General features: G+C 40.5%; 1 protein-coding gene and 1 long non-coding RNA gene across 2 annotated transcripts in view; both read right to left on the bottom strand.

Annotated features, from left to right (window-relative positions):
• The window catches only part of LOC149113679 (uncharacterized), a 678-nt gene extending 369 nt beyond the window's left edge, over positions 1–309 (bottom strand). The window contains exons 1-2 of the long non-coding RNA XR_016206319.1: positions 190–309; positions 1–97 (exon numbers count right to left, since the gene is read on the bottom strand). The exon at positions 1–97 is cut by the window's left edge and continues 369 nt beyond it. This is a non-coding gene — a long non-coding RNA (uncharacterized LOC149113679). The remainder of the gene's footprint in view (positions 98–189) is intronic.
• A 3,698-nt stretch (positions 310–4,007) lies between these two features.
• On the bottom strand, positions 4,008–15,328 carry LOC110050261 (uncharacterized). The gene is made up of 9 exons (XM_020756166.2): positions 14,566–15,328; positions 12,969–13,304; positions 11,831–12,124; positions 10,972–11,022; positions 10,030–10,411; positions 8,939–9,342; positions 8,050–8,190; positions 7,002–7,336; positions 4,008–6,547 (listed from the first exon to the last, which is right to left on the bottom strand). Exons 1-9 carry the CDS (start codon positions 14,642–14,644, stop codon positions 6,452–6,454), a joined length of 2,118 nt encoding a protein of 705 aa, XP_020611825.2. The 5' UTR covers positions 14,645–15,328; the 3' UTR covers positions 4,008–6,451.
• Between the last annotated feature and the right edge of the window lie 35 nt (positions 15,329–15,363).

Raw genomic sequence — 15,363 nt, 5'->3', positions numbered from 1 at the left:
CCGTGTGGAAGCCGTGTCGAAGCCGTGTCGAAGCCGTGGTAAACAACTTACAATGTAAAACATTGATCCCCCGGTCAGCTGACCTCCTACTGTGCCCCTATAAAATCAACGGGAAAATGAAATGCAATAAATGCCAGAACAATCAATGAGACCGATTCAAATTCAAAAATAAGCTCAAATTTAGCTTACCTGAAATTTCCTGGATGGCGGACGGGTGCAGACCTCCGACACTCTTCTCCAGCCGTCTTCTTCTTTGATTTTAAGTGCAGGTATTATTTACGGAAAATCGAACAAGGAATAAGTTGGAGTGTCGCCATTTATGGCATTTGTGCCCCTCAGAAAATTAAGCAATGAAAGTAACGAAGAAACACTGGCAGTATGAACACGCTCGCGATTGCCACACCGCGGGCAACACGAACAGGCGTCAAAAGTAAACATCAACCGTAAGTCGAGTTTTGCATGGTAGTTCAAGGCAGCGCACCAATTTTCCCCAAAGCCAGTATTCGAGGAATCCTGACTTAAGGTGAAAATTTCAATTACAGTGAAACCTGTATTAAGCGGACACCTTGGGACCCTCACTAGTGTCTGCTCAATACAGGTTGTCCTCTCTAAACAGGTTCAGCAATAATAGTTAATCATTAACCCTTTTGTAACACAGTGTAACACAGTGAATGATCAAAGACTGCTCGTAGCACAATGTCCAGTCAGTCAATGCATCAATCTGGAATAATCTACTTAGCTTAAAAACGACATCGCTGAACAATGTTAAAGGAGTCCGAGCTGAGCTTTCAAAAGGATAAAAGCCCTTGAAGTGTCCGCTTATTGCAGGTTTTGTGCAACAAAATGGCTTGATATTGATGTCCGCGTCCGCTTACCAGAGGTGTCCGCTGAATGCAGGTTTATTTTACAGTAAATGTAGGAAGAAAATTTTGGGACAAGCTAGTGTCTACTTAATAGAGGATGTCTGCTTAATAGGGGGTCCACTTAATACAGGTTTCACTGTACCATCTTTAATTAAAACAAGCAGTAATAATAAAACAAACATTACATCAAGTTCCGGGTGGTAGGAAAAAATGAAATAAATATTAATTTGCAAATGTTACTGCATTTTATTTGCTCGACAGATGCTTTCGAGGCAAACCGCGCAAAATCCTGCGAGATTCTTCGAAAACAAACCTTTGGCACATTTGGTGAAAGCTGTGACTGGTTTTATGAGAAGGACAGATAGAAGACTGAGAAATCATTGCGGCTACTCACCATGCAACTTACGTGATTTCCCAAACGATGTCACGTCCTGTCACGTCATGTCGAAGTGCGTGGGAAAAGGAGTCTGCAATATCCAACATTTTCACTTTGTAGCGGTCAGCGGTGTACAAAGAGTTTTCACACACGTGTAGCATGATATTGGCCGCAAGCTTGCATATTGGAGCACTTTAAATGACATTATTTGCCGCTTTCTGTCGGAATGCTCGTCTTTTCGCTGCTGTGCAAGACGCCATGTTGGTCAGCTGTTGGTAGCACGGGCTCTCTCCCCGCCTTCGTTCTTTAGAAATTAGAAGGGTGGATTAGCGGAAGATTCAGGGAGGGGGTAAGGAAGTTATGGGACATCGCGCAAAAGCCTTTAAAAATGGAACTTAGCAAGACATCTGCCAATCAAACTGAATTCACAAAAGCTATTAAAGAGCAAAAATCTTTCCTACGTGACATAAATTTCCGACGTGTTGTTCTGAGCAAAGGAAATACTGTATGGATACCACCGGCCAACTACTACAAAAATAGGTCCGCACTTCGTACTTGTGTGTGCGAAGCCTCTTTTCTGCTTTTTGGAATTTTACGGGTTGAGGAAATTAAACTGGGCTGCTTATTGGAAACGGGCTTCTTTATCGAGATAGGGCGCTATTCCTTCCCCTACTCTCTCGCGTTTTTTGCCACCTGATCCCTACCCCTTCCCCGTTATACGCCTGCAACGCAGAGTATATTTGCAGATGTGTTCAGACAATGGGTAGTCAGCTTACGTGAGTCCGTTCGCACCGCTGTTACGTCCCTCTGGACCGTTGCCGCAGTGTTGCGCCTTTTTTTGACGAGAAATATTTTCAGTTGTGAAAGACCTTTAAAGCAAGGGAGCATTTTTTACATCATTCAAGGTCTTTGGTTTATTATATGCGAAATAAAAATATCGTGCTACATAAAATACCCGAGGTGGGTACGAGAACCTGAGAAGCATGAATTGACCCTTATCGATCTTATTAAAGCCCTTAACCTTGTCAATACTATTTTAATAGTGTTGAGACACACTTTTCAAAGGCAAGCTTTTTAACCTCATTTTAAAACACAGTGACATTTGTGCAATCACAGTTGGAGTAATTTGAGAAATTTCAATTAGAAAATAGTATTTTAGTTATTTGGAGTAGTGTTCTTATCTTAAACTTTAATAATCCCTCTACAGTATTTGTTTTGATATCCAGTGTGTTGTGGCAAGTGTTTTACTCAGAAATGTGTTAAAACAAACAAGCTAGTTATTCTGGAAACCACTCGCAAGTAATTTTTTTGTAGCAAATTTTCCACAATACGACATCGTTACCCGTCATTGGCGCCACGCGTACCATATTCCAGTACTGATCCTTAAAACGCGATAAGGCATCCTTTGCATTCACGAAATGGTTATGAAAGCCGATCCTCGACCGGTATTGTTTAACCGAGATTCGCATACTAACTTTTGATCTCGAAAAAGCAACAACAGGACGACTGTAAACACTGTTCAAGTGTATTTCTAACAATGCAAGTACAATGCAAGTGCAATACAGTCTTTTTTCAGTTTCTGAGAGTTTCTGACAATCCCTGACAAAGATGTCTCACTTAGAATTAAGTGCTGCCTACATCAGTCAATTCAAGCAGATTTAAATGTTGGCCAGCGAGATATTGGCTTGAGAAAGTACAATGACTCCTTTCGCTGTATAGGGCAACCCACACCGGACATTCAGGCCGATAAATTTTAGCTTGCGAAAGCGTACCAACCCCTTTGCAACCTGCACTAACCACAAGCCGAGTCTTGATATGTTGGTTGTCTGAGCAAAATAACTCCCGTTATGGGCACCTGAAGGAATGATAAAAGAAAGCTATCAATAAAACAATAGAACTGCAATTAATATTTTCAAAGCCTACACGAAATTAGGAAGCTGGATTTTCGAGGAACGAAAACAGACAAGCAATTAAGCATAATCTAAAATACGAAATTACGAAGGATACATGCAAACAGACAACGCACGCATCTCAAAACCAGCTATAAAAGAAAAAAAACCTACCTTGTCAACTGAAAGCTGGGAAAATAAAACTGAAGTATCTTAAAATCGATAAATGGTACACAAAAGCGAAGCGACCAACTCAAAGGAGGCAGAAAATCAACGCACACAGGTCAACTAGCACCCAATCCTCTCATCTCTAGGATCTAATGCCCAGTCATCTTAGTAGAATTCCTTTCGATCACGTGACTCTCGTAGACAGAGAGACTTCTGGCTGCCAACTTAATGTGAGCTTCGCACACACAAAAATTATATATCTTTAGACCAGGGATTTATGGGTTCGTAACGTTACTTAATTCACCTGTTATATTCTTTTCCTGCATAGCAATCGAACGCTACAGATATTGTAAACCACTCTTTGCATCCATGAAAGAGTTTTTAATATCACACAATATTTTATTTTTTACGAGCTCGGAAATGCCATTACCCGTGTTTTCTAGCGAAAAGTTTCATAAATCAAGACATGGAGTAACGTCGAGTGTTTGGTAACTTAATATGCTGTTTATGTGTTAACCTTTGGGATAATTGTGGTGGTCTTAATAGCAGAGACTAGAGGCTGTCAAACCAGCTGATTTCACTATTAGAGATGCTTGCGTCTATAAATATATTGTTTTCTGGATTTCCGCAGGTTCGCAGATGAGTACGTCCGTATATGGTCGCTACGTCCCTGTAACGTACTGGCGAATTCACACGAAATTAAAAGACAAGTTAAAAGATAAAATTTAATAACAAAGTAAAATATTTTATACAATATATACATGCTGAAATTATGTTTCTTTATGTTTCGCACGCTGTGATTGTAACATTCGCTCCGTAATTCTCGATGAGGAACTCGACTGGACAAGCACAGCGATCGAAATTCCTAAAACATACAGGTCCATATAATAAACGTGTAATTAACCTACTAGTTTGCACGGTCGATATCTTAAGTCAAGTCGTTTTCTCGATCACATAAAGGATATATAGTCACAGGTGATGACCTAAGCGTGCTTGTTCGATAAGTACCAGACCGTTAAAACCAAACTCGCTCAGATGGCATGCACTGGAAAAGCTGGAACGGCAGAAAATGGATAAGGCGGGTTTAAACTTTATAGTGGCTTTTTCAAGGAAAAACAGAGATAGTTTTGAGTGCTTTCAATCAAATTTCCAATCCGTATGAACTCCTATAGATCTCCATACAAACTCTGATGGTACGCTCTGGTCACCTGTGATATAGCCGCCCGCTTTGCGCTTTTGTCGATTGGAGAGAAATCACGGACCATAGCTTACAGTACAGACCTGTAATAAGCCACCTTCAGAGGAAGAAATAACGCATGGACGAAGATGGAAAGGATTAGAGGACATTTGCGCACAGACTTAAACAATGCAGTGGTACTTACAAAATTGGTATAAAAGCAAAGGAACTTGAAATATATTAAATTATTCACACGCAGCTGCTACCTTGCATTCTGGTGGTGTATAAAAATTGTTTGTAACAGTAATTGAACCGAGAGGAGTACAAATCAAGAAGTAATCGAGCGAGTAATTTCAAAATAGGACGCGCACGCTGCGAGAGACCGATTTTCAATTACGAGCACAGTTTCTCCCTGAATTGTACGACTTGAGGACCAATTACTAATTAATTGCATGACTAAATTACGATCAACAGTAACTTTTAAATTGGATTACAAGCCTTAGTAGGTCGCAGCTAGCAAAGCTAATGGTAGGCGAGCTACTGTTACTTCAGTTAACAGTATTATATAGTTTAGATAAACAATAGCAATATAAACAATAACAAATTTCAAAAGTTGAGCGAAAAGTCAGTAGTGTTTTCCGCAAGTTTTTATAGGCTAACGTAACTTAGGTGTCCAATGACAAATTAACGTTGAAATAGGATACATATAACCTGTATGCAACCTCAAGCAAGTTTTGCCTTACTGAGCAACTTTTGAGCAAAATATAGGTTTAGAGCAAATATCGAGCACGAAAAAGGCAACGATTTCATAGAAAACTTCAATTTATGCGAATTTCTTGAATGTTTATCAACTTTTTGAAGTTTGGGCACATAACCTGCCACTTGACGTTCGGGAAGACGCCAAATAAACCATGTGTTCTGTTCCGTTAGTGTCCTTAAATTTCGCCCATATTTGCCAGCAAGCCTTTAAAGCTAGGTGTTAACAATTATCGTGAAGAACGAAAAATAAAGCTTTAAATTAACGTTTATATAAAAATATCAAGAGATTTAGGTGGCAATTTTTGAAATTTAGAGAGCAACTTTTATGATTTTCGGCAATTTTTTAGCAACTTTTTGGCATTTCAGTGAGCAACGTTCCAGCATTTTACGAGCACAATCGGGACTGGCCTACGGCTATAATTGGACACTCACGTAATTACGCACCAACTACGCCACAGATAGGCGTGCGCAGAACCAATCAGAATCGAGAATTTTGGTATACATACGATTACACCGATTGATAATAAATCTTCAAAGATTCATTCGGTAAAACGTATTCAAATCTGAGATTGGTTCACCTGTAAATATGATTCAAAGCGTGTTGAAGGACGAATAATCATCTCTGTCTCTAAAGAGACCCAGTAAAGCAACCATTTTCAAAACGAACCTGTGCCCACAAAGTAACTCTGAGGCAGAGAATCCTCTCTATGAAGAGAACAACACAAGAGAGATTTGTGTCCCAAGTCCTGTTCTCCTCGTCTATTGTTATCATCTATCCGACGTTTTGTTAGTTTTAAAGAGCTAATGGGGGACGGTAACCTAGGCTAAAAAGAAATTCAGACATCGAGAAAGACTATCATTGGAAAAACAATTGCTTCTTTTATACGAAGGTCTCTTAACTTTCTCGAAAATAACGTCGCTGCTTTGTTTTTTCGTGAGTCCACTATAAGTCCTTCTTCATATTAAAAAAAAAGCCACTAATTTGTAAGCCAAAGCCGTTCACATTCTACTAACTACTTGGTATGGTACAGTCAAACTTTTCCTTCTCAACTCCTCTATATATTATTGACAATTCACTTGGTCCAGGCCAGATAAAACAGACTTCACATGTACCTCTATAATACGGAGACTGTGTTCTGGCGGATACTGCATAGACAGTCAATTTTCCGTGATGACGCATTAACTCTTTAGACTAAATCAGTTCCTCAGGTGTAATACATCAACTCTGTGGTGAATAATGATGATGAACTTTGGCATCATCTCCCACAATTGTCACTCCGCCATGTTGTTCCACGTGAACCACCACTCTCGGCAACTAAACAAAAGAAACGTCGGTTAGCGACAGAAGCGGAAGAAAAGAGAGAGAAAACATTTTATTTTCACAAAGCTAAGTAAAGGTCAGTTATCTATTTAGTCTCAGACACAGTGTCGTTTCCACTGAAATGTCCGTAAAACTAACTCTCTAAGTACTCTAACCCACACTGAGCCCTCCTCTGGGCTTGTCACGTAAGAATGGAACATTGCGTGACAAACCAGGAAGTAAAGGATAAAGGTACTAGCTTCTTATACAGTCGGTCTTTGGGGTTGTCACGCGTGACGATCCCAAAAAGGGACTGGGAAAGAGATAGAAGAAGAATCACTTTTGTGATGGCTACTCGCTAAGGCAAGATATCATGTAAAGCATTTGATTAACGGCAGTTGGTATATTATATAAACAGTGTAGTGAACGCTTGGTGAAGTAAAAACATAGTTGATTTTATCTTACGTACTGTGACTGACGAATCGCCACATGCTGGCACTGAACCTGAGGGTTCGCCGCTATCTTGTCCAATCAAATTGGATGATTCGTTACTAGTATCTGGGACCGCGCGCCCGAGTTCTGTTTGGTCAGTGAGTTCAAGCGACTCCTCCCCAACTTCATGTACATCGTCAGGATTTGTCGACCGTTTTGTCAGGTCTTGTGACGTTTGGCAAGGCCGGCAGAGTTTCTTGAGCAAGAAAATGACTGAGCCTAACACTACCAGAAGTAAGATGGCAATCAACAATATTACAACCAGGGAGGGGTCCGTGGGGCTATTTGGGCCTGACTTGTTTCTTTTGTCTCCTAAAGAAAAAAAAATACAGCGTAAATGATGTGATCAGTCAGCCAGTCACTCAAGCAGGCAGCCAGTCAATCAGTCAGTGAATCAATCAGCCTGTGAAGTAGTCAGTCGGTCAGTTAGTCAGTCAGTCAGTCAGTCAGTCAGTCAGTCTCGAGTCAGTCATTCACTCAGTCAGTCAGTCAGTCAGTCAGTCAGTCAGTCAGTCAGTCAAGGAATCAATCAGCCGTCAGTCGGTCAGTCAGTCAGTCAGTCAGTGAATCAATCAATCACTCAAGCAGTCAGCCAGTCAGTTATTCAAGTAGTCAGTCAGTCAGTGAATCAATCAGTCAGTCAAGTAGTCAGTCAGTCAGTCAGTGAATCACTCAGTCAGTCATTCAGTCAGTCAAGTAGTCAGTCAGGCAGGCGGTCAGTCAGTCAGTCAGTCAGTGAATCGCTCAGTCAGTCATTCAGTCAGTCAAGTAGTCAGTCAGTCAGTCATTTATTCAGGCAGTCAGCAAACCGAACAAACACATAAGAAGAAATACACAAATGCTTAAATGAAAAAACCTTGCAGAGATAAGATCAAAACATAACGCTTAAAAACCACTAAAATAAAACAGAGCAAAAAAAAATCTTTACAAGAACAGCTAGCTACAGCTAAGATATAGAGTCTTAAATCCCAAATCTCTGAAGAATCAAACCAACCCGTATAAGTAATAATGAGAGCTGAACCTACCTTGAAGTTCTAATTTGTCGCAAGTTTTACCATTCGCATTGAGTTTAAAGTTTTCTTCACAAAGGCAGCTCATTCCCAGAGACGGCAGGTACACGCACAAATGTTCACATCCACCATTGCTTTTCTCACAAGGATTTACCCCTGGACATGAAAGCAAAACAGTTTCTCAGTTAGCGTCCACACTCCGCCGGAGAACTTTGAAAACGCAGCTTGATTTCTACGTTTAGGCCTACTGTCCACACTAATCCGTCACGAAAACGGAGCTTTTCGAAAACGCTCTTCAAACCGGAGAAACTTGAAAAGGCTGGCTTTGCGTTTTGGTGTAGATGGAAAACATTCTTTTCGAAAACGATGTAGTCACGATTGTTATTTGATTTCCCTACCAGAGTTTTCCCCAAACACTTCTCCAGTGCAGTGTGGACGCAAAACATTTGATCCGTTTTCAGAGTGAAACCTCCGTCTTCAAATTTCTCCGGCTTAGTGTGGACGGAGACTTATTCAGTCAGCTCAAGATTATGAGATGCATTTTGAAAAAGACTTCAGTAAATAATCGTGGCAACTAAATAAGCCATGAAGAAAGGAAACGATTATTAAAGGCATGTAGAAATATAAAGATGATAAGCGAAAATCCAAAACTGCTTTCACTAGTCTGAAATGTGAGTCGCTTTCCACCTCAAGGCCCGAGACTGAGGGTGGGAAACAAATGAATGGCATTTAACGAGAAACGAGAAAAAATGTTTGCAAAGCAACAGCCAGCAACAAAAGCTGTCGATAGACTGTGCTAAATGTTATTGTTTCTCACAACTCTCATTTGATATCTGCTAAAACACCCCTTGAAGCCCTGCAAAGGAAGGGAGTAGAACTCTGTTTGTAATTTATATTTCTTTACCATGTTTTTCTTCACGCTGATGAAGAATCTTTAATCCCATTGGCTTGTTTAGACCACTTACAATCACCTCGTCTCCACCCCCACCAGTCTTGTTAATGCGCAACACCGCATTCTTGTCCCAGTCACTCCAGTAAACAAAGTCTTGGAAAATATCCAAACTGAACGGGTGATAACCTGAACGGCGGAAAATAACCTTGCGGTTTAGTCCATCCAGTGAAACAGCTTCTATAATGCCGTATCCATTTAAGTCTTTCCCTGCCCAGAAGAGTTTCTTGTCTGATTCATCGAGTGCCAGGCCGTTTGGGATCTGGATCCCATTGCTTATGAACACTCTTCTTTCAGTACCGTCCAGTCTTGCGCGTTCGATTTTTGGCGTTCGGGCCCAGTCCGTCCAGTACATATAACTGCAAGAAAAGGCGTACGGTATTATCAAAAGGAGCATCAAAATTTCAATCCTCTCTAACTCAAATCTTGCCGAGATCAAAAAATACTTATTTACCTTGTGTGGACGCCAATTTCTTTTGTAAGGCTAACCCTCACAAGGAAATACTGGGGTTAATTTCCAGGACTCTAAAATAACTTCAGAGTTAATTCTCTACTTTCAAGCTTCTAATATCAGTGCTACTGGTGCAACATTCAACTGATTTGCAACTGTACCCTCAACCTCTCACTCCCTCGTCTAACATCTGTTGAGCTCAAACAGCCATTTATTTCGATCTGATATTGCTCTGTGCGGGAGTCCACTACTTTTTATCGTTCAACATGACTAAAAACTATTGAATATTACACTTTCACGAGTAAAAGCTAAGTTTTCCACGATGTTATGTTCTTCTACCAAGAACTGTGAATCACTAACTTTTTCGCAGTAGTTTGCCGGCGAAACGCTTGTTAGAACAAAAGCAGCACTAGCTGTCGCAGCGCGGAAAATGGAAATAGCAGAGAAGCGCGGCGCATCAAACCTCTCTCCCCTTTTTTCCCTCCACCGTATTTTTTTTTTGTTTTGTTTTGCGCTGCGTTCCCACTAACTAAACACCTGGAAGAGGCAACAGCGACGCGAGACGGCTAAAGAAAAGTTAGCAATCTGTGATTACCCTTCAGAGTGGCTCACGACAATCGCTCTCGGTGAATAGAGATTTTCGTCAACGATTTTCACTTTTCTTCCGCTCGGTGGATCTCCAATGTAAATCCCATCATGCATGGCGTCAATCCAGTATACTTTATCTCCTATCCAATCAACAGCCAGATCTTCCACAGAGATGACGTCATCGCGACCAAAAGGCATATCTTTACTGACGCCATTATGCATTGAAAACCGGTTTATTCTTTTTCCGTCTGTCCAGTAAATCAAGTTTGGGGTCAAGCCAAAGTCCAATGACACGATATTCTTGGCCTCAATGCGTCTCCATGTCGACGTGTTGAGCAGGTCTGTTGTGTAAAGTCCCTGCTGTGTCCCAACCATTAACATGGGTGGCTCTGAATCAGAATTGAAAGGACTTCATTACTTGCGAACAGTGATCAACAACGAAATCCTTGTTACATTGTTAATACAATATCTGGCAGACAGGGTACAATAACAAAGAAATCATAAACCTGTCAATATTGCATTGCTGAACCACCAGTTCTCATAACGTTACAAGAACTGGAATGCATGGCAACCAGTAAGGCAGGTTTCCATATCATCGCAGCGATCGTTGAGAGATAATTTAAGTCTATCGATCGCCACGATACCTTCCATCGCTGGGGAGTGGTTTCCACATGATCACTACGATCACTGAACATTGTTTTGTAGCACTCGTAGCAATCATATGGAAACCAGCTTTTAGGAACTCAAGAACAAACATTTCAAATAAATTTGCTGGCTCGCATTTACACACATTTATCCAGGACTTCCTGGATGCATATTTAACCAGCCAAACCAGCCAAGCTGGTCAAACAAGTCAAACTTGTCAAACTGGTCCAACTGGTCAAACTGGTCAAACTAGCGAAACGTTTTAAAATATAGGTATGCTGGTGAAACCAGTATGTGTACATACCACATATTAATGATCGGTTGCTTCCATTTTGACACTCGGTGGAGATGTTCTCTAACGATCAGAAAGTATAGAAAAATGCTAAATTGCTGAAAGTATCATAATTAGACAAGGTGAATCAAAATTAGAAAAATCTCTGCAAGAATTCAGCCATCACACGGTGGTTTATTCCTTCTTCCGTACCTTTGTCTCTTTTTGGAATTTATGACCGAGTCCAAATGCGCTGGAAAATTTACAAATGAAGTCATAAATTCATGGGTGGAAAATTGAAAACACGAGTACAGAAATTAGACGATTGTTTTCTTGCACGTCTGTAGTACTTAAATTTGATAACTTAACTCCGGTAAAGAAAATCAAAGAAAGACTGACAACTGATTCCGATATAAACCTAACGCTCACAACATGCCACAGCCTCACTCAAAATGACTGAAAATTCGAGAACCAACCACCTACTTTTTAAAGGTAATTATAAGAGGTATATACTGTAATGAGATCTTGATAAGCACGAACCGGCTGAAAAGTAGACCAATGGTAGTCTCTCCACAGATTTTTTGCTTTGTTTTTTTTTTTTTTTTGCTCCGATTTATTTTTCTTTGAGCGTGGAGCGTGAAAGCGGTCGCAAAGCGTAAGAAAAAAAAAATTGTCACTTCCTCCCTGGGGAGAGACAAACCCCCTGGGGTTCGGGTTTTTTCAATTCCCCTGCGGTTGATACTTTTGCTAGCGAACTCAAGACAAAATAGAGAGTCTGTGGAGAGACCAATGGCCGTTCCTTTTAGCTTCTTGTTCTGATTTGTTTATCCAGGCGCAATTCGTGAGAGGAGGATTGTAGCGTTATGTAATGACTTTCCAACAAAGGACAAACCTCCAACGTCAAGTTTGATCACCGGGCCTACTCGTCTTGCCGCCATGTTCCTCGCGACACACTGATACTCGCCCGAGTCCCCCATCTGAACGCGCTTGATGATTAAGTTTTTCTTTGAAGTTAAACGGATGCGACGCCTGCCATCATGCCCAAGCAAAAGCGATGGCTTGCCAATCTTGTACCACGTGATGTTTGGTCGAGGTGAACCGTATGGAGGCCTACATTTTAAGACCACAGTTGTGTTGGGAGGTACCACGTGATACAACTGAACTGTGCCAAAATTACGGCGAAGAACTACAAGATATTAAACAGATCAAGATTAATCAAAGTCACTACGAGCAGAATAATTGACCTGAAGATCCAAGTACAAAAAAAACTGGCAACAGGAAATGGAACTTCCGTATTTAATCTTGGATCCGGTTAACTCTAATTTAAGACATCTTGTTACATTCAAATTGCTCTAAAAGTTGAGGGAAACACAGCCCTGTAGAAAAGGCAACAGAATTTCTGAGAAGCCCTTTTTTCTCGTTGCAGTTTTAACCCCTGACTACTTCTGAACTTGCTGAATTGTTTTCTGGCTTAATTTCCTAAAAAGTACCGAAAAGAGTAACTTTCTCGGTGGTCAGTTTAAACACCCTAAGCAGTACCTATCCAGTAAGTTTAAATCCGGCAGGTATGTGAGGATTGTTTTCCCCCCCCCCCCCCCCCCCCGCCTTATCAAAAATCACCTCAAAATCTCGAGCGAATAATCTAATTGCTTATTAGTATAAATTTACTGGCGTTCTAACACGAATGGCGTTCTCTTATTGGCTACGCTACTCACTATTTATTTTGTTGTGGATAGTGAGTAGCGTAGCAGTGTGCCCTTGTTAACAAAATGTCTTTGCCTTTTCGAGGTGTCCGTGAAGAGGATTTAGATAAAGTTTTGAGCGACGAGTAGATTTATATTAAAACAATTAGATTATCTCGAGCTCATAATCAAATTGTTAATTGTATCAAAGAATTAGCGAGGGGCAAAGAATGTGAACGTGAGTGAATTTTTCTTCCGGAGTGTTCGTGATCAAAATCACCCACCCCCTCCCTCAATGATCCCCCTTAAGTAAGTCGATTTACAGACCAATCTTGCATTAATACTTACAAGCCTTGTCAATGACTATTATATCAGACTGTCGAACAACTGTCTTTCCCCACACTTTGCACCTGCACGTTATACTCTTCGCATTCTTGGGAAAATCAGCGGCAGTCACTATCTTGGTCCTTGTCCTTGTTCTACAGGTGCGACAAGACTTTCCACACACTCTAATGCGTCCATCTTTAAATTTCTTGCCGTTACACTTGATTTGAATTCGGCAGACGTTCACTGCGACCCAAGTCAGGTTAGCAGGTTGGTTCCGCGTCACATAATAGTGTATATACGGTGGTTCTTGGAGGAAAACTAGAGATTGTGTGTCACGCTGATTGGGTGAAGTATTTTCTGGAAATTATAACATACAGGAATAAAGTTGGTCAGGATTTTAATCAAAGAAGTCCTTTAGTTTCTGGATTTCCTATCTCAGAACACGGCTTAAAGCCGAGGCAGCACCGCATCCAAATAATCTTCATGCGGAACCCAGGTGTTTTTGAAAGTTGCGTCCCCCGGACCTTCATGGCATTTATGGTTACTCTGGCAAGACAAGATGGGGGAGGCATTAAAGGAAAACTAGCCATGTGTAATAAACAAACATCTCAGTCAGGTAACCCTAGACTGAAAAATTGCCAGTGAAATTAAAAAAAGAAATAAGAAATTTTAAACAAACCTGCGTTCTCAGGATAACCGGCAAGGATTAGATCGTCCGGAAATTAAGAACATACAGGAATAAAGTTGGTCAGGATGCCAGAGAAACCTCTTAGCAACCTCTTAGCCAAGAGGTGTGTGCCAGAGAAACCTCTTAGCAGATGTTTGCGTGACTCGCGCGACAAAGAAGAGTCACGCAACATTTTTCTACCACTAATCTCAACAACCGTCCAAACTATTTAACCCCTTCCCCCCAGAAAAAAAAAATATGGCAATAACTTCTTCCGCCAAGCCTAGTTTTTGGATAAAAAGGCCTGTTTGGTAAAAAAAAACAATCGGCGCACTGCACGGATTGGCTTTAAAGTATAAATAACTGATTTGAATAACAAATTATTGGCTAAAAAAACTATCCCAATCATGTGATACCTATGACCTCTGAAGTCTGCATGATATGAGCAAATGAATGAAAGTGCAACTTTAGCACTTTTCTCGAGGTGATTCCTTTTGAAGTTTTTTCCCTGAAAAAATTGTTCATTTTGTTATAAGATAGTTACAGTTTGAATTTGCACCGATCCTGCCTACGATCCATCGTAACAAGGTAAAACTAAATATTGCTTCGCATTCTTCAAATGCGCGAACGTTGGCTTAAAGCCACGTGGCCGTCTGTTTAAAAGGGTTTAACATTAAAATTAGGCAACAAAATAAACAAGCACCTCTAAAATTATCTTACGAACTCTCTTATCTGTCGATGTAGAACCACTTTAAAGGTAGACAATTTCTTGAAACACAACTTACGTTATACTTTTACAAAATTACATCAACTAGTTTTCAAGTGTTAAAATGTGATTCATCAGCAGAAATATACATTTCGTGAATCGGCCGCAAAGAAACCCAGAACGGTGCAAGAGGGGCTTAAGTTAACTTCCTGACTACATCAAAAACGTCTGTAAACAGCATTTACCTGGCGAAGCGAAACAAACCCCAATTCCTGTTGCGATGAGTGTCATTCGCGTGAATGCACTCAGAATGGCGTCAGACATGATGCAGTGGAGATAAAAACTTCATTAAGTATAAACCGACCGCTCAGCCTTTGCAGATTGCGCTCGCTAGGCGAGTTTCCTCTTAGATAGAAACGTTTTTCCACAAACAATATAGGATGAGAGCTTCCCTCGAGAGCAGTGAAATGTTTGAAATCCACCTGGTAGAATTAACGTTTCTTGATGTAACTCAACAGAGTATCGTTTCTTCATACTCTAGTGAACACAGGTATTAGGGGATTCCCCTTACATCACGAAAATAAACAAACACGATCAGTGAAATCTGCCGCTTGTTCACTGGCCGTATAACTGAGTTCAAACAAATGTCATTATTATTAATGAATCTCCTTTGTGTAATTGTGTCTACATGTTTGTGGAATACTACCACGTTGCCATTTAAATTTTCATCGTGTATACAAAATTCTCGATTAGTTACAGGGTTTAAAGCATTAAAATATCGCATCGCGTGCTCAATATTCTGCCGAAGTCGCAGTGAATTTTGTCGGTCACAAAATTTAGCCATTTTGTCTTCAAACCATACGAAAGTACTGGTAGTGCTTTAAAGTTAGTAAACCAATAGAGAGTAACGACTTCCAATTTTTTACATCCGGTTACTTATTTTTTAAAACATTTTTGAAAATTTAAAAATCAGGCTGAAAGAAGTCTTTTTTCCCTCCCCTACCTTGTGAGTTGTGTGTAACAACGAAACAAAAACAGGAAAT

This window comes from Orbicella faveolata, unplaced genomic scaffold (assembly GCF_042242905.1).
Source record: "Orbicella faveolata isolate gen_17 unplaced genomic scaffold, um_ofav_v1 contig_14, whole genome shotgun sequence".
Classification (NCBI taxonomy): Eukaryota; Metazoa; Cnidaria; class Anthozoa; order Scleractinia; family Merulinidae; genus Orbicella; species Orbicella faveolata.
The sequence above is the reverse complement of the archived record's forward strand: the minus strand, read 5'-3'. Positions and strand labels throughout refer to the sequence as shown.